The 24181-nt window shown below is 53.0% G+C and overlaps 7 protein-coding genes and 1 non-coding gene across 8 annotated transcripts; 5 read left to right on the top strand and 3 right to left on the bottom strand.

Annotated features, from left to right (window-relative positions):
• Positions 1 to 1522: 1522 nt before the first annotated feature.
• On the top strand, positions 1523 to 2445 carry MNN4_2 (mannosyltransferase; the record flags this gene model as incomplete). Its single annotated transcript, XM_053195350.1, has 2 exons — positions 1523 to 2286; positions 2397 to 2445. The coding sequence occupies 2 exons, from the start codon at positions 1523 to 1525 to the stop codon at positions 2443 to 2445; spliced, it is 813 nt and encodes a 270-aa protein (XP_053047320.1).
• Positions 2446 to 3083: 638 nt separating this feature from the next.
• On the bottom strand, positions 3084 to 4124 carry N0V96_000988 (uncharacterized protein; the record flags this gene model as incomplete). Its single annotated transcript, XM_053195351.1, has 1 exon — positions 3084 to 4124. One exon carries the CDS (start codon positions 4122 to 4124, stop codon positions 3084 to 3086), a length of 1041 nt encoding a protein of 346 aa, XP_053047321.1.
• A 1042-nt stretch (positions 4125 to 5166) lies between these two features.
• Positions 5167 to 6010, top strand: ERD2 (endoplasmic reticulum retention protein; the record flags this gene model as incomplete). Its single annotated transcript, XM_065756094.1, has 4 exons — positions 5167 to 5191; positions 5259 to 5317; positions 5380 to 5446; positions 5517 to 6010. The coding sequence occupies 4 exons, from the start codon at positions 5167 to 5169 to the stop codon at positions 6008 to 6010; spliced, it is 645 nt and encodes a 214-aa protein (XP_065615334.1).
• A 1662-nt stretch (positions 6011 to 7672) lies between these two features.
• N0V96_000986 (uncharacterized protein) lies at positions 7673 to 9020 on the top strand (the record flags this gene model as incomplete). Its single annotated transcript, XM_065756093.1, has 4 exons — positions 7673 to 7683; positions 7812 to 8451; positions 8518 to 8847; positions 8907 to 9020. The coding sequence occupies 4 exons, from the start codon at positions 7673 to 7675 to the stop codon at positions 9018 to 9020; spliced, it is 1095 nt and encodes a 364-aa protein (XP_065615333.1).
• A 3201-nt stretch (positions 9021 to 12221) lies between these two features.
• On the top strand, positions 12222 to 12295 carry N0V96_000985. The gene has a single exon. It is a non-coding gene; the product is annotated as a tRNA-His (tRNA).
• Positions 12296 to 16667: 4372 nt separating this feature from the next.
• Positions 16668 to 18560, top strand: N0V96_000984 (uncharacterized protein; the record flags this gene model as incomplete). The annotated part of the gene is made up of 1 exon (XM_053195354.2): positions 16668 to 18560. The coding sequence occupies one exon, from the start codon at positions 16668 to 16670 to the stop codon at positions 18558 to 18560; it is 1893 nt and encodes a 630-aa protein (XP_053047324.1).
• Positions 18561 to 19049: 489 nt separating this feature from the next.
• PELF1 (putative pectin lyase F-1) lies at positions 19050 to 20428 on the bottom strand (the record flags this gene model as incomplete). The annotated part of the gene is made up of 4 exons (XM_065756092.1): positions 19050 to 19754; positions 19812 to 19835; positions 19908 to 20229; positions 20289 to 20428. The coding sequence occupies 4 exons, from the start codon at positions 20426 to 20428 to the stop codon at positions 19050 to 19052; spliced, it is 1191 nt and encodes a 396-aa protein (XP_065615332.1).
• Positions 20429 to 23474: 3046 nt separating this feature from the next.
• Positions 23475 to 23946, bottom strand: N0V96_000982 (uncharacterized protein; the record flags this gene model as incomplete). The annotated part of the gene is made up of 2 exons (XM_053195356.1): positions 23475 to 23612; positions 23776 to 23946. 2 exons carry the CDS (start codon positions 23944 to 23946, stop codon positions 23475 to 23477), a joined length of 309 nt encoding a protein of 102 aa, XP_053047326.1.
• Positions 23947 to 24181: the final 235 nt, after the last annotated feature.

The following is a 24181-nucleotide window of genomic DNA, read 5'->3' as shown; positions in this document are numbered from 1 at the left end:
CTGGCTACGAATACCTACACACTCACGGCATGAGCAGGCGCAGCAGCGTTTAGTACCACCGTAGGACGCGGCTTGTCACCCGCTCCCGGCCACCGGCGACAGCCCGGGCCCTGGCCGCCCTGCCTCCATCAACTCCTTTTGACGCGGGATTACGTATGCCGCTCAAACATGGCGCATACGCGCAAACCCGCCAGTCTCAGTCCCTTTCCGCCTCTCTCGCAAAGGAATGTGGGTGTCTGTCTGCTTCTACCACCGTCGTACGTACGCCCTCTACGTAGTACCTAGTAGAGCTATTTTATCCATAACCCATACTCCGTACCCTACTGCTACTACGTACCGTTACGTGCGACCCAGGCGGCTTAGACAGCGGAACGGTTGAAGGCGAGACGTAGTAAGTGGTACCCGGGGAGGGAGGACTCGGGAGGAGTCCCTGAGGTGTTCTTCTTCGTTGTTATTCTTGTCTTCTTGGCTCTGTGGGATTATTCAAGAAAGGAACAGTTAAATGCGAGAAAGGAGACCCCTCGGAAAGACTGGAGCCTGTAGCAGCATTATCATCTTGGCAAAGAAACCGAAAGCTGCAAAGAAAAAAAAAACACCTCCAAAAAAATCCAGTTCCATAGGTGCTCCATGGTCTGCGTGGGGATTCTTTGCCATGGCGGGACTCGGGATGCTGCACTAATACCATGACCGGGATCACCACACACCCTCCACAAGCCCACTCCCACACCCTCACACCTCTATCCCTCACCCGTCTCCCGTCACCACACGCCTCTCTCTCTCTCCTCTGGCCCAGTCTCTCAATCACACTCCCATGTATGAATACACGAATCCCACTCCATCCACCTCCCACACATCCATTCTATGTACTTACATATTAGCTCCTCCTGCCCTGCCGCGCATCCCTAATGTCCGCTCCGGTCTTCTTCTCTTACCTCTTACTTCTTGGCATCTGCGTGTTTTGACATCCTTCGGTAACATAGACATAGACCTGACCTCGACATCACGGTCTGAACACCTGCAGCAACAAATTTCATCATCACTTCCTCTGCTTCAGAGTTGTCCACCTCGCCTCGCCCTTGGTCCCGTCCTCTGGAACTCGTCTTATATACCGCCATCGACTGACCAGCTCTAACGATACCCATAAACCCGCTCCCTCTCTGTTTTTGATCGACTCTCTAGAAATCGAAAGGATTATTCTACGCTTTCTCTCGCTTATTCTAGTCGCTGCTATTCCCCATCGAACTTGATTCGAGGCAGTCAACAAACAAACAACTTTCATCGGCTCCTCTGGCTCCTGTCACATCCACCTTCACCTCCCTCCTGCCTCGCATCGGCCACCTCCCGAAGACAACCTCTTGGCATTACGAGGCCTCCAGAAGACTTGACAAACGACTGCATCCCGCCATTTTTTTGGAACTTGGGGATTCTTTTTGCCGTCATTGCTACCGACTACTCATACATCATTCTGGACCTCGATATTCAGAATACCGCCCAAGTGACACCAATAACGCATCTAGCCAAGATGCGCTTGAACCTTATTTTCCCCTTCGCCGTTCTGGGCCTCACATCAACTGTTCTTGCGGCACCTCAAGCAGCTAGAGACGTCAGCCAATCCTCACCGCCAGTCATCCAAAAGCGCGAGGACACCAAGTACTTCCACGAGCCCTGCTGCGGCGAAGAGCTTGGCCACTACGATATCCGTTACTTCAAGCAAGCAGTGGGCTACGACGACCACCGCGTTGTTCTCCGCAATCTCGTCCGCTCGTACCTGACCATCACCAAGAAGCTCAAGGTTGAGACATGGCTCGCCCACGGCACGCTGCTCGGATGGTGGTGGAACGGCAAGATCATGCCCTGGGATTACGACCTGGATGTTCAGGTCTCGACGGCGACTCTGTACTGGATGGGCCAGAACCTGAACCGCACCGAGCATGACTTCGACTGGACCGACAAGGATGGCAACGCCAGAAAGGAACGCTACCTGCTCGACGTCAACCCCCACGGCACTGACAAGGACCGCGGCGACGGCCAGAACATCATTGACGCCCGCTGGATCAATATGGCCAACGGTGCCTTTATCGATATTACTGGCCTTGCCGAGCGCGACCCCTCCGGAATGCCTGGTGTCTGGAGTTGTAAGAACTACCACCGCTACCGCACCACCGACCTTTTCCCCATGCGCGAGACCGAGTTCGAGGGCGTTCCCGCCACCATTCCCTACAGCTTTGAGCGCATTCTTTCTGAAGAGTACGGCACCAAGAGCTTGGTGACTACCGAATGGCAAGGGTAAGTTTAGCGATCTGCGTTGGGATCCATGCTTTTTTACCCCCCCAAATAAGCTTTGATCCTGGCGGTGGAATTCCGACTCTTATTTTCACGACTAACACGATATGCAGACACAAGTGGGAGCCGGAGCAAAAGGAGTGGCTCAAGACGCAGCAATAGCTTGAAGTGGTTTCCTTCCACTGATTGCGAAATCGGCATGATTGGAATTTGGATTGGTTCAAGCGATGGCTTTTCCAAACAGCAACACAACTTTTTTCTTTTATTCCGATTGGAAGCAAGAAAACATGGGCATTTGGGCGACAGCAATTGGCGTCGCCGTACGCCGACATGCATTGGCGGCGTTTCCGGACATGGCATAGGCATGGCATCAAGGCGTTCTAGGAAAGGGATATCATACCGGGAGGACACTCGGACGAGGTCACTCTCTTTTTTTTTTTTTTCTTTCACAGCATTCATGAGAAAGGCGGCATTTTGTACGAGTAACAGCATGGCTCACCCGTTGGGTAGAAAGATGTCATCAACTTAGATGAACCATCGCATTGAGGGCTAGATGGTCATACAAATGAGTATGACGCGAATCACAATGCTAGCACCTACTTGGGCACCCATTGTTTTTAAGAGCGGACATTCATCGTGATAGAGTTGACTAACGACTCCATGACCATCGACGTCAATTCATGTCCCATGTTCAGACCTCCGCAACGCCTGCGCAATGCTTAATCCAGAAAAGCAAAGGGAAAAAAAAAGAGAAACATCGGACCGACGCTTCAGTGTTGCTCCGAATACCATGCAATCCTTTACGAAGAGGGGCCAGAGTCAGGCTTTCCTCCGTCCCTCCTCTCCATGTTCATCTTTTTTGCTCTTTCCTCTGCGGCCTTGGCAAGGATCTCTCGTCGGCTCAAACCAGCGTTGCCACCACCGCTTCCTCCCACGACGAAATCGCCGCCTTCCCAACCGCCGTGGTCCTCGACGTCCTCCTCCTCGTCTTGTCCCGGCGCATAATACGAAGACCCTTCTCCGACCGTGTGCCCGCCATGCTTCCAGTCCGCCGCGTCGACTTCGCGCTCAATCTGATGGCACAAGTCCCAAAAGTTGCGATCGTGATCGCTATGCACGTTGTGCGCCAGCTCGTGACACAACGTCTTGCGAATGGTCTTGTAATCTCTGTAGCCGTCGTGTGCATCCGTTCTCAGCCTCAGCTCGATTGCTTCGCCGTTATTGCGGTTCAGACCGAGGAGTCGAGTCGTCCCCTCGTGGTTGGACTGCGTGTTGGACAGAGGCTCCATTTCCGTCAAGAGGCCGACGCTGAACTTGTGCTTGCGCATGGAGGCGCGGATGCCCGGGTCCTCCTTCAGCTTCTCGAGGAGCGCCAGAGACCTCTCTGGACGCGGAAGGCCTGCTAGTGGCCGGACGGAGAGGAAGGTGTACGTGCTATCCGCCTGCGCGCGCCCCTGGTCTCTCCTCCTCGAGGACCGGTTCTGTCTGCGCGCGGCGCTGCGGGCAGCGTTTCGCTTCGCGGCGAACTCGGATGCGGCCTGGAGGGAGGCGACCTCTTTTGCCTCGACGCCCATGAGCATGATCTTTTTGTTCTGTAGGTCGACGAGGGACATGTCGGGATCTTTGAAGGGGGGTTTCAGGAGGCCGAGTTTCGGGACAATGAACTTTTGATTTGAGGCGGGGATCGAGAGGGTGTCTTCGACATCTTCGGACAAGTGAGTGAGTGTTCCATCCGATGGAAATTTGAAGGTGTGTGATGTGTTGCGGTGGGTGAGTGTGATGGTGATGGCTTCATCGGCGGAGTCGTCATAGTCGGACTCGCAAGAGTGTGGTTCGGCCATGGTTGGTGGGGGTTCGAATTGGTGATCGTAGTCGGGTTTAGTGTATCCGTATCCGTAGAGCTTGGTTTTTTGCTAGTAGGGAAGTACTACGTAAGGTTAGAGATGTGCAGGGTTGCAAGGAGTGCGCCAAGTTGTGCGTCTATATACAGAGGTGTGTGGCACTCATGGAAATGTTGGGAAGCACAACGAGTGCGGGTTGAGGCGCAGATGGCCACCCCGTGATGGGACTCTCGGAGGTTTGTCATTCAGGCAGCTTTGTAATACGTCACATCTTGGCGCACCTGGGAACTCCCCGACCTCCGTCGCGTTCGGGGCAGCGGCCTGGACTTAAAAGTGGAGTCCGCGATTCCCGTAGCGCAGATTCGGGGATTCCGCTCCGATTACCTACCTTACCTAAGACGCCTCTCTACTTCGACGATTACCTCAGCATCTGTCCATGAGTCTGAGGTGCTGCACCTTGCTGAAGGACCCCCCCCCACAGCGGGTAGGTGCCTTAGTCTCCAGGAACGAAAGAGCGCAAGCCTGGAAGTGTCTCATCTTTTCGTTGCGTGCCTTACCTAATCTAAGCCCCTGCCAATCTGTTTCGCATTAGGTAAGGCGGACAACAGCTCCCGTGGCCGCTGGCCAGTCACTGTACCTTATGTTACTGCGTAGTGTTTAGTTGTGTGGCTCGAGTGTTCGGTTCCAGCTTCCAGTGAGCTTGCAATCGCGTTCGTGTCCTTTCGACCTCCTGGAAACCCAAAAAAAGCTGCCAGCTGTGCCAAACGCAGTCTTGAAGCTCCCTCCCCAGCAACCCAAGAATTCCAACGTCACGACGCCAAAACATCGCGAACCCAAACGAAACGACACGTCACGAAGACGCTTGACGACGACGAAGAAAACCGCTGGCGTGCAACACGATCTACGCCCGCTTGATTACAACCATCCGATAAGCCGCGCGCGCGCTGTCACTGGCAGCTCCAAGCTCCCTCCGAGTTGAAGCTCCCTCCCGCCCCAAATCGTCAATCGCGATCCATCGCCTCGCCGCAACCAATCTATCACGATGCTCAATCTCTTCCGCATTGCCGGTACGTGTTGCCAAGATCCTCGATACTACGACTGCTTGCTCCGGGGACTAACATGACGGGTTTGCAGGGGACTTGTCCCACCTTGCCAGTATCGGCATTCTCCTCCACAAGATGGTGCAGCTGAACGTGAGCTTTGCGGATTCCCGCCATGTCGTCACACCCATGACCCTTATCTAATTCTTTCTCAGAGCTGTTCTGGTATCTCGTTCAAGTCGCAAGCCCTTTACTTCCTGGTGTACATCACCAGGTACCTTGGTAAGCCCCCTTGTGCCTTCTCTTCCATCTCTGATTGACCTGAGCTAACCGGCGCTTGTTTGTCTCCCAGACTTGTTTACGACCTCTAGTCTATGGAATCTCGTTTTCAAGATCCTCTTCATCTCCTCCCAAGGGTACATCGTTTACCTGATGACGACCGCATACAAGCCAACCAACGACCCCAACCAGGATACCTTCCGCGTCCAGTATCTGCTCGGCGGAGCTGCCGCCCTGGCCATCATCTTCCCCTACTCTTACACCTTCTGGGAGATCTCTTGGACCTTCTCCATCTGGCTCGAGGCCGTTGCCATCTTGCCTCAGCTTTTCATGCTTCAGCGCACTGGCGAGGCAGAGACCATCACCACGCACTACCTCTTCGCCCTAGGTATCTACCGTGCCCTGTACATCCCCAACTGGATCTACCGTTACTTCACAGAGGTGAACCACAAGGTTGACTGGATCGCCATCACCGCCGGTATCATCCAGACCATCCTTTACAGCGACTTCTTCTGGATCTACTACACCAAGGTGATGAAGGGCAAGAAGTTTAAGCTGCCCGTCTAAACGACGTCTTCAACCCCTACCCACGACGTCTCCTACGGCTTTCGACCGAGTAACAACCGCTTGGTTGCGGGCGCCGCGGAGAGCAGAGTCCTGGGTTGTAACAAAAGCTACGAATAAGCGCTGGAGCCAAATGGCGGACCATGACCTTGTTCTTTTTTCGTCCAGTCTCTCAACAAATATTGGGATTTCCTCAGGCACACAACGCAAAATCAGAAGGAAAAAAAAAGAAAGGGGTGGCCTCAGGCTGGAGGATAGGGAATATTCTCCGCGATGGATGGATGCATGGCTGGCGTTGGGAGATATGGTTAGTTTTTTTGCATGGACGGCCAGACAGCCAGGAATCCAATCCACGCACAGATGGATGTGTTGGTTGAGCTGCTCACAAAGTGCCCACAGATCGACGTGATCGAGAACGAAGAGGAAAAAGACCAGGACACCCACTGGTATATAGATGGTCAATGTGAAGAACGTTTCCAAATTTCCACGACCCTCACGCTCGCGGTCGCGCAACATGTTTCCCCCCACCCATCCACACTCACCTTACTCAACGATCTTCACAAACACAAACACAACAACTTGCGCACACACACATTTCAGCGGCTATGGCACGCGTTGGGCGACTCGTTCTTTTCGGTTAGTTCGCCGGCTTCCGAAATCTTGTTGCAGTTCTTGGGACGTCGAGTGAAGGTCTGTCCCTGCTGGCTTATAAGTTTTCGTTGCCTTTGCCTAACTTGGAGGGGGAACCAGACCCTGAACAAGGGCAATCTGGTGTGGTGGCAGTCGGCGGACGATTCAAGGTAATGAATGTCGCCATCGGTTCCTTTTGGTTCCCCCGGCCACCCCGACCTTTTCACCTGGACCGGGTCCGAGTCAAGTGACCCTGGACAAGGATATGCGACACCAAGGAGCTTGAGGATCGACACTGTTGGAAGACGATCCCGCAATTGTAATTCTTCTCCGCTTGGGAGCCTCAACGGACCAGGGATCCAGTCCAACTTTGGCTTTTGAGACAGCACCAAGCTCGGAACGCAGCCGAAGGTTGATGCCGCTGGCGCAACAAACACCTCCCAACTGCAGGCATAAACTTTTCTGTCGTTTCTGTCAGCGTGCTGTTTCCAAATTCACTTGTGAAACCATGCATGCATTACAGCCAACTGGGCTCTGGGCGTCTGACCGAATAAGAAGATGGGACGGTGGCGCGCTAATCTGATCTCCCCCAGTCGGCGGCTGCTACTATCGTGACGAAAGAAGCCGCCGTGTGGCCCCGTCCCTCAACCATCCTCCCCAGGTCCTACTCCAATGAAGCCGACTGGATTATCTGGGATGTGATATCGGTGAGGAGACGGGGTCAACGAGTCTCGACCCGCGCCGGCGTTGCCCAGGTAGGCTGAAAGCCGTGGGGCTATCGTTGTTCGACGGTTAGGATGAAGCGGGCTCATGGGCCATAACATGGGCGAGGGCCGCTGACCGGGCCGCCTGGAGCCTGTCCTTTCCTGGTTTGGTCTTTTTCTTGTGTTATTCTTTTTCAGTTCGTTTCGAAGTACTCTTGCTGATTATTAGTCTTCTTGTTAATGGTGATTTGAGAATTGCTTCTTTCGTTCGGGCTACCTACTACGGATAATATGAATACTGTGAAGAGGAGGAACACATAATTCGACGACAATGAAATCATGGTGAAGGCTTGCCTCCCACGAATAGTACTGCTCTGTGTTCTGGCCTCCCTTGTGTTGGCGGCAGTCGCGGCGGCGGATGAAGGAAGTGGGCGAAGAGCAAGATGGGTGAACAACGGGGGAGACCACAGGTCACCGGCGGAACCTCAAAGGAGGAGGAGGGCAGGCCATGATCTGGTCGAGGACTTATTGGGCAAGAGGGTGTTGCCGCCGACGGCATCAACAGACGACAACAAGCCAGTCCGTCTCGAGGACCGCGTCGTACTAGCGGTGCCGACACCAGCGGCTCTCTTCGGGCGACAAGTAATCGGCAACCCCATTGACGCCATCAACTCGGCATCTCGATCAGCACAGCAAGCCATTGCCTCGGCGTCTCAGTCTGCTCGGGAAGCTATTCAACAAGCAAATGATCAAGTGAGACAGGCTGGAGACCGACAGAGACAGGCGGAGGAACAGGCGAGGCAGGCCAACGATGCGGCCACCCGGGCCTCGATATCGGCCAATAATGCCGTCGTCCAGGCGCAGGCGAGCGCTAAGGAGGGGATTCTCAACGCCCAAAACGCGGCCAAGGAGAGTGCGAGTAAGCAGGTTGCGGACAACTTTGCTATGGTCACGGCGAGTGCGCAGACGCAGCTGGCTTCTCAGATTGCGAGCATCCAAGCCAGTGCTAGCGCAAGTGCTGCACAAGCCATTGCTGTTGCGACGCAATCTGCCAGTGCGGCTATATCGAATGCACAGCAGCAGGCACAGCAACAGATTCAAGCTGCGAGGGTACGTGGTTCTTTCATGGTCACGCCGTGGTCGTGTGTCATTCAAGATCTCTAATCTTCAGCACAGGATGATGCAAACTTACGTGTATCACAAGCACAAGGCGCCGCGGTTTCGGTCACACAAGCGGCTCTCGCCGTCGTGGGAGCCATCATCGGCTCATCGCTGCTCACCATACTGGGCTTCTACATCTTTACTCGATACCGGCGTAACAAGCGCAAGGACCAGACGGCACGGGAGCTTCGTCGTGAAATCAGCTATCCGAAGCAGAATACTCTCATGACGACCAACGCACTGGCTATGAACAACGGTTACCCGCAAGACGTGAAGCGTCCAATATCACCGACTCGTCCAGAAACAGCACGTACGACGGGATCATCTGGAGGCATGGGCTATGCGGTCAGTGACTTTGGTGATGGGCAACCAAACTTTTCTCGACAGACGACTTTTGTGAGCAGTACCGCGCCGCAGATGGGCATGGGTACGATACAGAGGGAGCAGTCGGTGTCGAGGAGGCCGGTGCCACCTTCGCCCAAGAAGCCGCCCTATTCTCTATTCCCGCCAAGGTCTAGGGATGGTCCACCGGCGACGTCCTTGCCTGCCACCCCGGCCCCTGCTCGAGATCGAGAGAAGGAGGCTCCCCCTCCTCTCACGATAAATCCAGGTACAGGCCCACCACCTGCGTCAGTACAAGCGCAGGCACAGGCTCCGGCAAACAATGAAAAGCTGGGTAGGGTGGACGAGGAAAGCGATGAGTTTGGGGAGGGCACGAAGAACTGGCTAAGACGGACGCAGACCGTGAGTCCGTTTGGGGACCTGGCAGACACCCCGACAGGGGAGAAGGATCCAAATTGGCCGTTTGCGAGGTCTAATTCGCCGCCTCCGCCAGCGAGGTGAGAGCGATGGGCCTAGAGGCTCGCGGGGTTGGAAATGGTCCAGGGAGGGAGAGCCACAGACGTTGCATCTGAAAGTATCCAATGACAGGTATCAGAAAAGAAACGGAAACTTTTTAATGCGCTCAGAAATCTCTGAGTAACGTTCATTATTACATTGTTCTATTATCTATTCCTCAGGGTCATGATACCCGAACTTTCATATTGTTACTTGAATTATAACACACAAATGTATTATTATAGTCTGACATTCATGCGAGACGAGAGATGGAGGTCGTCAGTAAACGCCCATCTTCTTCCGCCTTACGATAAGTGAGAGAGAGAGAATGGTGTGTGTGATGTCTGTGTGTCGTCCTGGTGTGTTGGATCGAAGCTTGGCAACAGAGAGTTTGGTCTCAAGTTCGAGGCCGCCTCCACAATAGACTATCGTTGCCGACACCTTTTCTGCCTCGACTACTTTTACCGCAGTTGTTGACGAGGGTGTGTTGTCGAATAGTCGGGCTCGTATCTCCGTCACTTGTTTCGTTGGCTTTATCCGATGCCCAGAGCCGGCAGCACGTGGGAGAGGAGGATGATGATGAAGAGGAGGAGGAGGAGGAGGTTGCGGCATCCGCGCCCGCGGGCGAACCGGTTTCTATGCAACTCTGTTAGAGAACTGGTTCCCCCTCTCTGCTGTGTTTGATCGACGGTTGACAGGTGGACATGACTCTGTATTTCTCCCCTCTCTTACATCCTCTCACCCGCGCCACCTGCAGTCTCTCAGATTTTCCCTGGTCTTGTATGTGTGTGTGTGTGTGTGTGTGTGTGTGTTTCTGTGTGTTGTCGCCATCCTTTGGGTTTCGCTCAAACGCCTGATCGCTTACCTCGATGCCCAGAGGTGGTATCTGACGAACGACCAGAGGAACTGAGGCAAAGCTTTTGGTCAAAGTCTATCGCGATGCCCAGGATGGACGGGAGGGAAGCGTCGATCTGCACGGCCTCTAGTTCACGTCGTAGATGATCAACGTCCCTTTCATTGTGGACATTGTCGTCACCATCGCCATCATCTTCACAGCAATCCTCCTTTTGTGCTTGACGCTGGCTCTCCGCTGCTTTTAGTCGGAGGACGGCGATCTGCTGCTGGAGTTGCCGCGCGAGATGTCGATCCATCTCGCTGGGCGACGAGGACGTCACTGAGATGGCGCCCCGGCGACGGGGCCGTCTTGATGTGGATTCCGGGGGTAAAGAAAAGGAACGGGGCGCGTCATGACGGGTGAGGAATAGGCCGTCTGGTACGGAGTGGCTCCATAGACCCGATGAGGAGGTTTTCCGTGATGGCGGCCGAGGCGGTGTCCAGAGCCATTGGAAATAGGAGATATCCTCCGCGCGACTTCTTTTGAAAGGCGAATCTTGATATTCCTCTTCATCCTCCTCTGCATGGCGCTTCCGTCGCTGGCTTGTTTGTGCCATGTTGGTGGTTCATGCAAGGACCGGGGTCCTCGCTTTCGATGCTCTCTGTTGACTAGGGAGGCGATGACTATGAGAATCAGGTACCTCTAAGGTGGAAAAGCCAATCTTTCAAACTGCGATTTCAATGAGACTAAGTAACGATCTGGTGTAACGATGCTAGAGCTTCAAATGAACAATGCCCGATTGTGGAGTTGAAGAGGTGAGATGAAGTGAAATGAGGTGACGAGACCGTAAGTGAAGCTGTGTCTCGCTGCCGGTTCGTGCGCTGGCGGGGTAAAATCGACGGTCCGCCGCCTGGCGCGAGCTTCACGTTCCGGATCGAGCTAAATGGGTTCTCCCAGGGAAACAAAGATATCCATTCCATAAGTCCGTCTAACCTTCTCAAGGCCCATAGTGACCGCTTTGCATGATTTCTCGGATCTTTGGGACGTAGTATGAAGTTGGGTCCGGAAAAAAGATGAGACCTGTCATCTCGGTCTCTTCGGAAGCGTTCTGGTATAGTTCCCTCTTTTTCCATATCATTACATATCCACACCATTATGAGGAGGGACTGGTGTCGTCGGTGCTTCGTCCCATCTTTTCTGTTGCGGATGAAAGTTTCAGTCGGTTCGCCAAGATTTCGCAGTGCAGATGAGACTGTAACTGCCGGGGGGCTTTTGTCCCGTCTTCACCCCAGCCAGAGCTTGCACCATATGCGGCCTAAACTTGAAGACGGGATGCCCCGGTGAGGTGGACCACGATGCGGCGGGTGATTTTATGAGCTCGGGTCACAACCCGACAATAGTAGCCCTACGTAAGTCCACTCGGTATTAATCATGCGGGATACAACATCGCCCCCTGTCGCTAGGAACCCGAGAATGTCGGTTCCAGAATGATCTGTGCTTCGAGGCTCGTTTGCCAAGTGCGCTTTAACCACTGAGAGAGTGACTCTGTCTTACTCTTGCTTACCTAGACCGCATCTATCCCAAAAGGGCGTTCGTCGCTCATAAGCAGACTCATAAGCAGACACAGGATCATTTGAGCAATGCAGATGTTGGTAGACCACACCCTATACCGTCTCATCTGGGTATGATCACCGGATGGCAGGCCCGATCTGTCGAAACGCTAGGTCTGAACTCTCGGCCATTGATGCAATGTTTGTGATGCTATTGCCCGCGCAGAACTCTTCACATATAATACTAAGCTGGCTATAGATTATGCACTAGTTCTCCGTCATTAATCTGTGAACCCCGTCAACCGATTGTGACCAAAATCTTCACCTAATAGTCTATGAGGTGACCTCTGCCATCTCGCCTCTGTTGTCGCCCCCAATACCCAGGCGGTCACCCGAATGCGCAAGCCTTAGCAAAAACACTGAGCATGAGATCTTACTGAACACCTGCCGCACCGGATCTCGCGTCTGAGCTGACGAGCCTCATTCGGCAACCTCTACCCTCTATGGCCCAGTTGGCTAAGGCGTCCGACTGTGAATCGGGAGACCCCTGGTTTGAGCTCAGGTGGAGGAGTTCAAACGCTGTTGCGGGTGCTTGCTTTTGCTTTTGCGCTTCCCTGGGGCATTGCAGCAGCCTGGACCAGCGACGATATAAGGTGGTGAGGTGGGGAGCCAAGGGACGGCGGAAGTTTTGCGGGGAATGAATGTTTTTCGAACGGTGATAGACAATGTGAGATGCTATGCTGGGTGGGTATCGAGCGAACTAATCATACAACAAAGAACATAAGGAGGGCTGGCAGGGAAGCTCCCATACACTCCTTCGAAGAGCCAACCTGTCCTATTAACGACGACTCGCTGAACTCCATTGCCTATCCCATTGCTCCATCTGTCCAGCTACACGATTGGGCCTGGTCGACGACTGGCCTGTGACCCAGAATCTGTCCATCGGGTCGGATGAGCGTGAGTAGCTTGTGGTAGTATATGACGCTTGATTGGCAGGTGTATCGCGTCTCTGCCCGCCGGTGTTTGCAGACATGGAGTATTGAGAGTAGCTGGCAGGCGTTAGGATTGGTCTTACAAGGTGCAAGGGAAGAGGAGAGATTAGCCGTCGTACCTCGGAACGGGACGCTGGTAGTAGCTGGATCCTGACATATTGCGTTGTGGAGGGGCGGGTATGATGAGGTTGGTGACAAATGTGCAAGATAAGTGAGTGGATGTTGGTTGTTAGGATCGTGAAGATGATGTTGGTTTGGTCTGGCCTTGAAAACTACACGACAACCCAACAGATCAGGCCTTTTTATAAAGTATGAAAGGATGTAAGTGAGAGGTGGTCTAGCTTGAACTTGGGAATAGGCAGCTGTATCGCCTACTGCAAATACAAAACGCGAGGAAGTGGACAAACACATCATAGTAAATCCTTTTCGAAACGATACGAGTTGGTATTGTGATAAAAACAGACCTAAGGGCACTGGATATCATGGTGGAATTAGGATTGAAAGGGAATAGTTAGGAATTACAATCGGAAATAATGGAGTGGCCATACACTAGAGCATGGCTGTGATGCTACGGAGAAAATCGAAGATGGGCTGACAGGGAAGTAGCTTAGCTCCGCAGTCACTTGACAGTAGAGACTGACATGGGAACATTGGATTAGGAACGTAAACCTTGAAGCATTGGCTGGTAATGAGCGATGGCCTCCCTTCCCGACCTAAAGAACGATAGACTGCCGGCAATAATGCTTGATAGCAATGTTGAAGAGTAGAAGTCGGAATAGAGAAAATGCATCTGGAAAAAAGACGGAGGATTGGGGACAAGGGGAGGGTTGATCCCGGTTGGGACTGGCCAGAACAGTCGCGTATGGAGGGAGCTTGGGTAACTTTTTTTCGAAGCTTCCATGCATCGCCAAGTAGGTAGTTTTGCCACCTCGCGTGGATCTGGGATGGCTTCCGGGAGATAGACGTGCAGGGATGAGACATCAGACAGACGCCCGCTTCTTTCAGAGGTAGGAAGTAATTACTTAGTGTGATAGGTATGCTGGCGGGCTGGCCGGAGAGGGCAGAGGTTGGCGGGCGGGACTAGTTTGCGAACGAAGTGTACTCCGTACGAATGGAATAACTACTGGCGACCGGGACTGGGTGCGCGGAAGATCTAGACTATGACACTGGCCAGAGGCCTAGCGCGGGATGGATGCGAGTAAGAGGGTCTGCGCTATATTCTCGTGTCCGTGGAACATTCGGGGAAGACTTACACTAGGAGGCATGGGGGCACGCAGGCTAGTCTGGGCTGGAAGAGCGTTGCGTAGGTATCGGAAGAGCCTGGCACACTTGGTCAAGCGCCAGAGTTGAACAGAGGGGCGCGGTGAACGGGATCTAAGCTTCACTTGACCTTGACGAATAGCTTGGCAAGCGTGGATGGTGATTTGCAGGAGGACCGCCAGGCGATCGCCACCATCAAAACCCTCTTCGCCTCGCCGTTTAGGGGCGGGGCATATTGACGTTGTGGGAACTGGGAACCAGGCACGCGGGGAAGGATATGCGTCGTGGAGATGAAATTCGGTGACGTGAAGAGAGAATAGACAAAGCATACGAGACAGAGACAGAGAGGGGGAGAGGTGATGGGGAGGCATCCGGAGCTATCAACGGCGCAGACTTACAATGTTCAACTTGACGCTGTGGCTCAATTGCAATTCATGTCAAGTTCAAGATCACTCGAAACATGTCATACCGCAAAGAAGAGTTTTGGGTTCCTCGAGGCCGCCGATGAGTTGTCCATCTGCAGCGACTGTTGGTGTTGAGTTACATTACAATACCTAGGCGTTCAATCTGATGCATCACACCCACACACCTCTCTCATCGACACTAGGCAAGGTATGGGTGTGGCTTGGGTTTGTGGGCGGTGCTTCGCGGCGCGATGGAGCACAACCGAGAGGCGTAGCATATCGTGAAGCATTTGAGCCGAGAATTGGCTACATGCTATGGAGTAGCCAAGCGGTGAATGAAGCATTGCTGTGTTGTCACGGCTCATGGCAAATTGCTCTGTGTTTTGCGAAGAAGGGAATTACAACTACTTTCATCATCGTCTTTTCATTGCTTCAAGGGCCATAGATTCAAGCGAGGTGCTCAGTGTTCGCTAAACCCCAACTTAATTTCAGCCAGGTGTAATAAGGGATACACAACCACTATTGCCGACTTATCACGGCAGGATAGAAAAAGTTTGCGACAAATTGTCGATTCAATTACGTTAAAGCTCAAGTAGGGGATCTCCCCCTCTCCCTCACAACTCACCCCGGACTGACAAAATATTCGATCAAACTACTTTCCGTAGCCATAGGAGCCCAGAGAAGTGCCTAGGTAATAGTAGCCGCATCTCAATCTTCGCACGTCATTTTCCCGTGCTGTTAGCCTGCGGCAGCGCGAGGGCTACACCAACTTGGCTCAGCCACACAACCAGTCCCTCCCTCTCAACTCTGCCTGACAGGGCATTTTCTCATCCCCCCACTCACTCACTCACTCATTCGCTCACACACTTGGTTGCTCACAATGTTTGCTGCTGCGGTTCACGGTAGCAACTCGAATCCACTGCGGCCCGTCCGAGTCCCTCTTCCCTACCGATACGCCATCCGTCATTGTGCGACCCGGTCACTTTGTTTGGGGTGAAGCCATCTCCATCTCATTGCGCTCGATTCTTCTTCCCTCGTGGAAAGAGAGAAGACAGTCGCGGATAGCGGCTTCTGGCGCCATTGTAACCGCTGACGCCGAGAATGGATGACGGGGGATCGTTGCCAATGGGCGCTTACTGTTACTGGGATTCGCTCCCAAAGTGCTTCTAGCCGAGCAACTCAAAGTGCCAGTAATTCCGTTGCCTAAATCCAACACTTTATTGAGGGAACTTTCTATGAGCTGACTGAAGCTGTCTCACAAACACCCCTTTGCCCGTCAAGAACTGGCACGAAACATCAAATTCCCTACTATTCGGAAAGCACATGGATATTGAGAATCCTCCTCATCCGTCACAACAAACTTGGCCAAATACTGCCCAGTCTGATGAAGCCCGGATGCCCCCCCTAGGCTCACAGCTGAGCCTCTGTCCCCTGCAACCCAGCCGAATGGCGCACCACCATCATTCTTCTACTTCATAGCCATTGGCTCCGCCAGACCACCTTCGAGACCTCCTCCAGGCTGCCAGTTTGCTGTGCTACCAAACCCCGGCTGCTGCTGAGGGCCCAGTCTTATCACGTTCCCACGCTTAGATCGTTGGCGTTAGCTGCTTGTTGACCCTTGCTCTGTGCCGGCTCCCGTCTATTCTCTGGGGCCGCCCATTCCCTCCCTCCCACCCTCTCTCTCTCGCAGCAGCAGCACGGCGGCGGCGCCACGGCGAAAGGCACCATCTTTCAGCCCATTGATAGCCTGGTCGTCCCCCTCACTTCATTGCCAAAAGTACTGGTCTATCCTCCCCGTTGTCCATCATGTCTCTCGCTTCAACCTGAGTCTTTTGCCTCAATTTCTCGTCAGACACTTGGCATTTAACAGAACTCACCATCGATAGGGCCAAGTTCCCTTACCCACCTCACTTACACGCTCTACGACGCTCTACTTGACGAGGCTGTCGCAGCCAGCCTCCAACTCGAGCTTCATGTCAGCTTCACCTTCAAGTTCGCATGCGACCCAGACCGGTCGCCCTTCACTTTGGAATGACTCGGCCGAGCGCAGATTAGCTAGGCTCTATGTCTACACGACCTTACCCCTCACCAAAATTGTCGAAGTCGTTCATAAGGTGACTCCGGGAAAACGAGACTGCCCAGGGTAAGCTTAGAGATTGGTTTGCGCTGGCGCAAATGCGATTGCTGACACCAGCGCTTGCTTACTAGAAAGGATTCAGCCAACAAGAAACTGAACTCAATTCTCGACAAAGAGCCGCGATGGCTTCACCCACGAACCCGGACGGACATGGACCGGCGCATAAGCGCCCTCGATAACTCCCCAACTCGCCAGAACACGCCCGAGAACGCATTTTCGCCGAACTACTCTCGCTCAATTTCTTCCGGCGCCCGATCGCATCTGAGCGTACACCCCGATTTCAAATACGAAGGCGGCAACAGCCCAACAGTCAACGACTTTCAACCCTTTCACCATTCGCGATCATCTTCCGCTGGATGGGGCCCGCCGGCACCGGGGCCGCTTCCGACATTGGTGACCACCGATATTGCGTCCGTGCCGCCGCCCGAAGCCGGAATTCACCGGCAGACCACGACACAAACCCTGCAGGATGTGCTTTCACAGTATTCAACTGGATTCCGTCACCAAGTCAGTAGACTGTTGAAGCGCTACACGATGCCGAGCAACACGATGATGAACCAATCACCGACGGACGATGACCGGCCTGGCACCGCCAACTCTAACCCAGCATCGTGGATATTCGAATACAATGCGCCACAGAGAAACTCGGAATCACAGGCTGCACCCCTGCCCGGCGACTACCTCAACCTACCGTATCACCTCCTCAAACAAGGCTTTTGCTCCGAAGGGCTTGCGGAGCATGATTCGCGATCATGCTTCTGCCACGTACGAGACGAGCTCCCGAATGATTCTTGGGTCACCGAATCAGGCCCAACTCCGTTTGCCCAACACGTCCTGCATTGTGGAGAGCCTCCGAATCAGGATTGGAACACTCGCGATCCCTTCGGCCACAGTATCTTGCACCTTCTTGCAGCTGGGAACGCTCACCACGCCCTCTTATTTAAGGCAATCGAGTCGTCCCCCAACCCCTCGGTGACGAATAGCGCCGGCCAGACATTCCTACATCTGCTCAACGACAGCTGGTTTACACAACACGCTGATTCTCTCTTCCAACTCATTGCTCGTCTGAAGCGATCCGATTTCGACCTGTATGCTCGCGATGTCTACGGGCGCAACTTTTGTCACATCATCCACTCAAAGAAGCCGAGCGTTTTGAGCCAGGAGATCAAAAATGCCCTTCTTAACCAGTTTAACCCCATGGCCTATTGCTGCCGCGACGCATTCGGCAACATTCCCGAATCTGCCCCTATCGCACTGCCAATCCGGAGAGCCCATACTGCTGCTGTCGGGCAAGAGATGTCCTCAACCTGGGATTCACATACGTTGCGCAGGGGTCCATCCCCCATTGAGGAACAAGCACAACTTCTGAAGCTTGTCAACGAAGCACACACCAACACCCGAGTGCAAGACACACAAGGACGCAATGGTCTGCATTGTCTCGCCGATGCCATTCTCAGTCAGGAGTCATTGTTCGCCAGATTCCCTCAGCATCTTGCGCAGGCAGCTCCCGCAGGGCATGCTGGCGGCAGCAGCCGCAAGCGCAAACACAACAAACCCAGCAAAACGCTCACAGACTCCTCAAAGGAGAGACTCACTGCCAGGGAAAAGGTTGTGAGAGACCTCATTGACCTCGGTGTTGATGCAAACCACTACGACAAATACGGCAACACCGTACTGATGGCTTTCGTGGCCCAGCTACCCGAAGACGACGACTACAAGAAGCCCGTCAATATCTTGGAGGCTCTCATAGATGCGGGTGCCGACGTCAATGCCCGCAACAAGAACGGCGAGACCGCGCTCCATGTCGCAGTTCGCAGAGGCAAAAAACTTGCCATGCGTACACTTCAACAACACAACGCAAACGTACAAGCCCGAGACGTGGAAGGCCGAAGTGTGCTTGATGTCGCCGACCGAATGGTGACGTCGTATAAGCAGAACCCTCACTTCTCGCACTACGAGGCTTGCCATGCTTGGCTTTCGGGGCAAGCCAAGGCAGTTCAATACCCAACAATACACCAAGAATGGGAATTGCGAGACTCTTAAGAATCTTGGCGAGAGGACGAATGGTTGGTGAGTGGAAAGATAGGGGTACACAAAAATTTGACGGGCGCTGCCCCGAATTTCTTTCTTGTTCGCGTAGAAGTCTGTGGTGTTTGGCGTTGCTGTTGCCTTGAATGATGGAGAAACGAATAAGGGGTGGTAGATGGGAGTGTAAGATGGTAACGACAGAACATCATTAGATACCCGAGTCCAGAGTTGCATTGGTCGTCAAGGCTCACTCGAATTCATCACATTTGACAACCAAAGAACGTTTTATCCATGTGAAATTATCAAAGTGTTTGCCAACGTTTTCTTCATTGGTGAGAAGTAAAGATATGTTCAAGGCCGAAGCCAAGGAATACATATGTACGGGAAAAATAGGTACAAGAAATCGCCTGCAGATATAGGCGCAATTCCAATAGACTCTGCGTGGTAAAGCTCATGTGAGCAATCTCTCGCCAGTCTCGAGAGAAGCTATGCTCATGTAAGCGTCTAGGCGTTGGTGCTCGTGGTCTTGCCAACACCAGCGTTGGCCTTGACCTTGGCGGGAACATCGGCAACGCCAATGTGGCCGATGAGCGAGGACTTGAAGCCACCCAGCTTAGTGAGGGCAGTCGTGCTGGTAAGGCTGCTGACAACACCAGAGTCACGAGCACGATTCCACTCGCAGATGTAACCCAAGTAAGAGGTGCAGCGAGAGGCTTCGTCGACGGTGTTCACGATGTAGATGTTGCCTCCGTTGGTCAAGCTGGCAGGAGTGACAGGAGTGGTGACGGCATCAAAGTAGTTGCCCTCAAGAAGGACCCAGGTATTGCCGTCAATGTCAAAGGCATGGCCGCCAACGTTTTGGAAGTAGTTGTTGACGCCGTGGAACAGGTTCTCGCTGCCGGCGGTGTTCGTCGTTCCCATGTGAGGGGAGCGACCAGAGACGTCATGTAGCCAGTTACCGGAGAAGGTGTAGTAGTCTTTGGCGCCGATGAGGAGGGCGGTCCAGTAGTGCTTGCCGTTGCAACCGGCAGACCATTCCGTGTTGCCGTCAAACTCGGTGTTGGAGATAGTTACCTTGCCGGCAGCTCCCCAACCAGAGACGATGAACTGGCGGCCGATGAGGGAGATCTTGACGTGGTCGATCCAGATCTTGTCGGCACCGTCAAGAGTGATCGCATCGCCTCCCCAGACGTACTGAGGGTTGAGATTCTACATACAGTCAGCTACACCGGAAATCACCTTCGCGGCAAAAGCTTAGAAACGTACTGTAATGTGGACGTTTTGGATGATCTGAAGGGTCCTCGATTAGTATCTTCACTCTCAAAACTAGGTGATGCTGGTAACACAACTAGGAAGACTCACAACATTGCTCTTTCCACCACGGACACGGAATCCTTTGCCAATAATGACGCCCTTGGTGCCAACGCCAACAAGACTCTTGTTGCTGTTGATATCAATGGAGGTTTTCGCAGCGTTGTCGTAAGTGCAGTCAACCCAGGTGCCACTGGCAGCATCGCAGGTATCCTGGATCCAGGCCTGGCCCTTGGAAGTACCACCGGGACACTTGGTCGTGCGATTATCACTGCAGCACTTGCCGCTGGTCGTGCCCTCAGTGTTGCGAAAGTCCCAAGTGCGATCGATCATGATGGTTCGGGCCGTGCTGTCGGTAAGCCACTCCTTAAGTCTGCCGAAATTTAGTCTCTGGACCCTGTGTTTTTTCGTCTATGGTGAAGGCCAACTTACTGAGCAATGCTAGAAGGGATCTGGGGAGCAGCTGAGCCACCACCAGTGGTGCCAGCTGCGAAGCCAAAGGCTTTGCCCTGCACCTGTGCAGTGGCCGTGCTCGCAAGAGCGGCGACGAGAGAGAGAAGACAGGCCTTCATGGTGCAAGGCTAAGAAAGGAAACGAGCGTAGTAGAAGTAAGAACTATAATACGAAAGATGTGAAGATCGAGGAGGAGCTTGGTTCGAACCAACGCTATGGTATCGGGGATCGTACAAGGTTAAAAACAAGTCTAAACTCCTATCCGTATGATCCTATAGTCACGCCAAGACGCAGTGACAGCGGAGCGACACGAGGAGGCCTCGACTTATTCTCATACTGACAACATCCCCATATTGCAACGGTTTGTGCCAAGCGGCGCTATAGGGCTGGGCCGGCACCTTAGAGGCGGCGAAGTTCCCATAGATCCATTTCCACCTAACAGCAATGGGGATAGAGCACATGAACCCTCTCCATACGTAACTGTACTTCGTACACATCCGCCGCTGTCATTTTGACCGATGCACCAGTCCCTGAATCTTAAAATTCTCCGTGTGATGGGAAAACCCTTGTCCTGACCATACCGACGCGGAGGTGGCTGCTGCTCCGCGCCGACAAAGTCACCATTTGGCAAGTCCGTGGTCATTCGGGCCCGGCTGACATTTCCTGATACGGGAGCTCATAGCTGGGGAGCATGCTGGAAGGGGAATTGTCGAGTGGGACAGGTCCGTCAATGTCATCAAGATGCCACATTGACGGGGGTCCTCCCTTCCGCTTCTCGACCAAATCTCGGCAGTGACAGGGGTCTAGGCAGATGAAAGGGCCACGACCAGAAGGTTAGTGGAAGTCGCCAATGCAAGTGGGTGGACGAACAAGTCTAAAACTCGGACTCTTCCTCCCGTCCCATACCGTGTTGGGCAAACATATCGCCACAAGCCACGTTCTGCGAATGGAACTTAAGGTTGGTGGTCCTTTCCACCGACGTGTCGGGATTTCGTATGAGGGTCTCGTAAACTGGATATCTGGTGGACCGCATTGGCTCGCTCTCGGATTACCTTCAGCATAGCATCCCGCGATGTAAGGTCGTATTATGGATTCCCACTTTGCGAAAAACCTGGTGTGAGTTGTCTGCATCATTCACTTGAAGGAATCATTGACTGCGGAAAACAAGGATTATTATTCGTATTCACCGTCAAGGGTGACTTGACTCAGTCTAGTACTGAATGAGACAGGCCAATCCGTCGAACGAAACCGGTAACATGAAGCAATTTTCGCTCAGACGCGGCTTCGCGCGGTATTTCCACCGCTTTTTGTGAAGGATAGTCTATCACGAGAACATGGCAGGCAGATTCAACTTTTTTCTAAAGGCGTCATTGGATGATGAAAGCACATCATTCAAGTGGTGGTTAGTCCATTCTCCATCCCAGCTTCTTTCTCGAAGGGGCACTCAGTTCGTAGTGACATGGCACAGGCCGCGGCCTTCAGAGATAATAGCTCTTACCTTCGTAACCTTCCTACTCTATTCGGAATATACTCATTTACGACAAGGACTTTCTAGGCTCCGTGATGCTTCATGTTGGATCTAACTCTGCGTTGCTCGGCCGCAAACGGAAGGCGCAACGATACTGCCGTACCAATAACAAGAGGAAGAGAGCACTGAAAACTGTCAAATTGAGAGCTGTGTTCAACTTTACGACTGGTAATCTAAGCCGAGCCTGATGAGATATACACGTAGTTCACCCCGAGAGTACCACCCAAAGGCCCTTAGGATGGTAGGGTGCAAGGCCTACAGAATATTTGTTCTCATGCCAACAATGGACGTTAGTAAGCATAGAGCTTCACGTTCTCATCCTCGCTCTCCCTGAGCTTTTTGTTGATGCTCATCAACCAGAACCTCATCGCCCACGCACATATAATGCTTGCAACGGCAAAGCCAATCATGCATGAGAAGCCGATCATGTACCTAGGTCCATCCGAGGTGGGCCAAAGGTAGGCACAGTAGATATAAGCCAAGTTGGCCGTGACGTTAACCAAGGAGTATGCAACGGCTTTCTTCTCTGGCGTCTGTGACAAGGTATCGCTCACCCATCCCAAGATAGGAGACCCTACGGAGTAAGCCCCAGTTGCATACAAGAAAGTTGCTGCATATCTGACGGCGTTATTGGTGGTTCCAATCGTCATGGCGAATCCGACCACTGCAAGAGACAGTCCAGCTGTAATGTGCCAGGTTCTTTCGTTGAATCGTCCGCTCGACCAGGCAAATGGGATGCCGAGAAAGCCGGAAACGAAGTAGGGGGGAGCGGTTAGTAGAAGAGCTGTAGTCGACTTGAAGCCCCTAACCGAACGTTAGCGTTTCGTCACTTTCAAGTACTCATTTTTGGGTAGGAGTCTGTGATTTGGTAACTTACATGGTACGAACAAGGGTTGGAAAGTACGCGTTGAAACTGACCGCAGAAATATGGAAGTTCTGGCAGGCGCAGAATAGCCAAGTTTTGGGGTCTTTCAGAGCCTGTTTGAGGCCATCCATGGTAGAGCCACGCTCTTGCCTGCCAACTGTATCCCGACGAATACGTTCAACAGCAAGTTGTCTCTCATCCTCGGTTAGCCATCGGGCTACGGAGGGATCGTCAGGAAGAAGAAAGAACCCGAAGACGGCAATTAATGCGGTGACCGAGCCTTCAATGATGAAGAGCCTAACCATGTTAGATCATAGTCCATGACAGATTCGTGGGAGTAGCTCTTACCATTTCCAACCGGCAATCCCCTTGACCTGATCTAGAGTAGTGAAAGTCGCAGCAGCAATCAGACCTGAGCAGCCAGTACTGACTACTTGACCAGTATAAAGTATGGAGATTCTGGTAGCGAGCTCTTTTCGGGTGTAGAAAATCGATAGCAGATACAGGGCACCTGGATAGAAGGGCTAGGAAGGCGACCCAGATTAGCCTGCGCTCCACCTTTGGCTTGCTTTGTGCGACTCACTGCTTCCACAAATCCAAGAAAGAACCGGCAGGCCACCAATCCACTATAGTTCTTGACTCCCGCTGTGGCAGCAGAGATGGCAGCCCAGCCAATCATACAAGTTGACATATAGATTGATGGACTCGTGCGTGTGAGGAACATATTTGAGGGGACTAGACGTCGTCAGACTCAGCGCATCCCGACATTTCTTCAGAACATTGACTGACCTTGCATCAGAAGGTATCCAACGAAAAGAATAGAGATGGCAGTGTTGTATTCGACTCCTTTGAGTCCCAAATCTTCCTCCAGCGTGTTCAGTCGAGCTTGCGGGAGAGCATTACGGTCGAGCTAAGTTCGAGGTTAGGTTCGACTTTCGAGTGAGGACATGTGATTGGGGCAGGCATCGACGCACGTAGTTCATGAAATACATTGCCCAAAGAATCGGCTATGAGAAGACACCAAATTAGCATCATGCTCACAAAAGGGGCCAGACGTGATCCCAGGGGCTTACCATGATCCTGCGGTCTAGCTTCCAAACGAGGGCAATTTCAGCCGGATCCGTCTTCTCATGGGCGCCGGAGTAATCGCCAGAGACAACGGCCTCGCCCTTGACCGACTTTTCATCATGTTCAATCTCGAGCGTACCGCCTTTCTTGGAGTCGGGATCGTGTGTAGCCGCCATTTTTAGCAGAGAGGAGAGACGAAGTCAGACGGCAGTCTTAGAGAGAGAGAACGAAGTCGCAGACAAGAGAACCGATGCTCATTCGGTCTTTGTGTCAATGCGAAAACATACAAGATACCATCTGATTTATACATAACAGCTATCTATCATCTGGCCATCCCCGGCTTTGCGGGGCTGGCTCGACTCAACCCCAGAAAATACATGTTCCCCGCAAGCGCCAATCCCATGTTTAATT

Source organism: Colletotrichum fioriniae (assembly GCF_027942845.1).
Source record: "Colletotrichum fioriniae strain IMI 355084 chromosome Unknown scaffold_1, whole genome shotgun sequence".
NCBI lineage: Eukaryota > Fungi > Ascomycota > Sordariomycetes > Glomerellales > Glomerellaceae > Colletotrichum > Colletotrichum fioriniae.
This window is presented reverse-complemented; position numbering and strand designations above follow the sequence as displayed.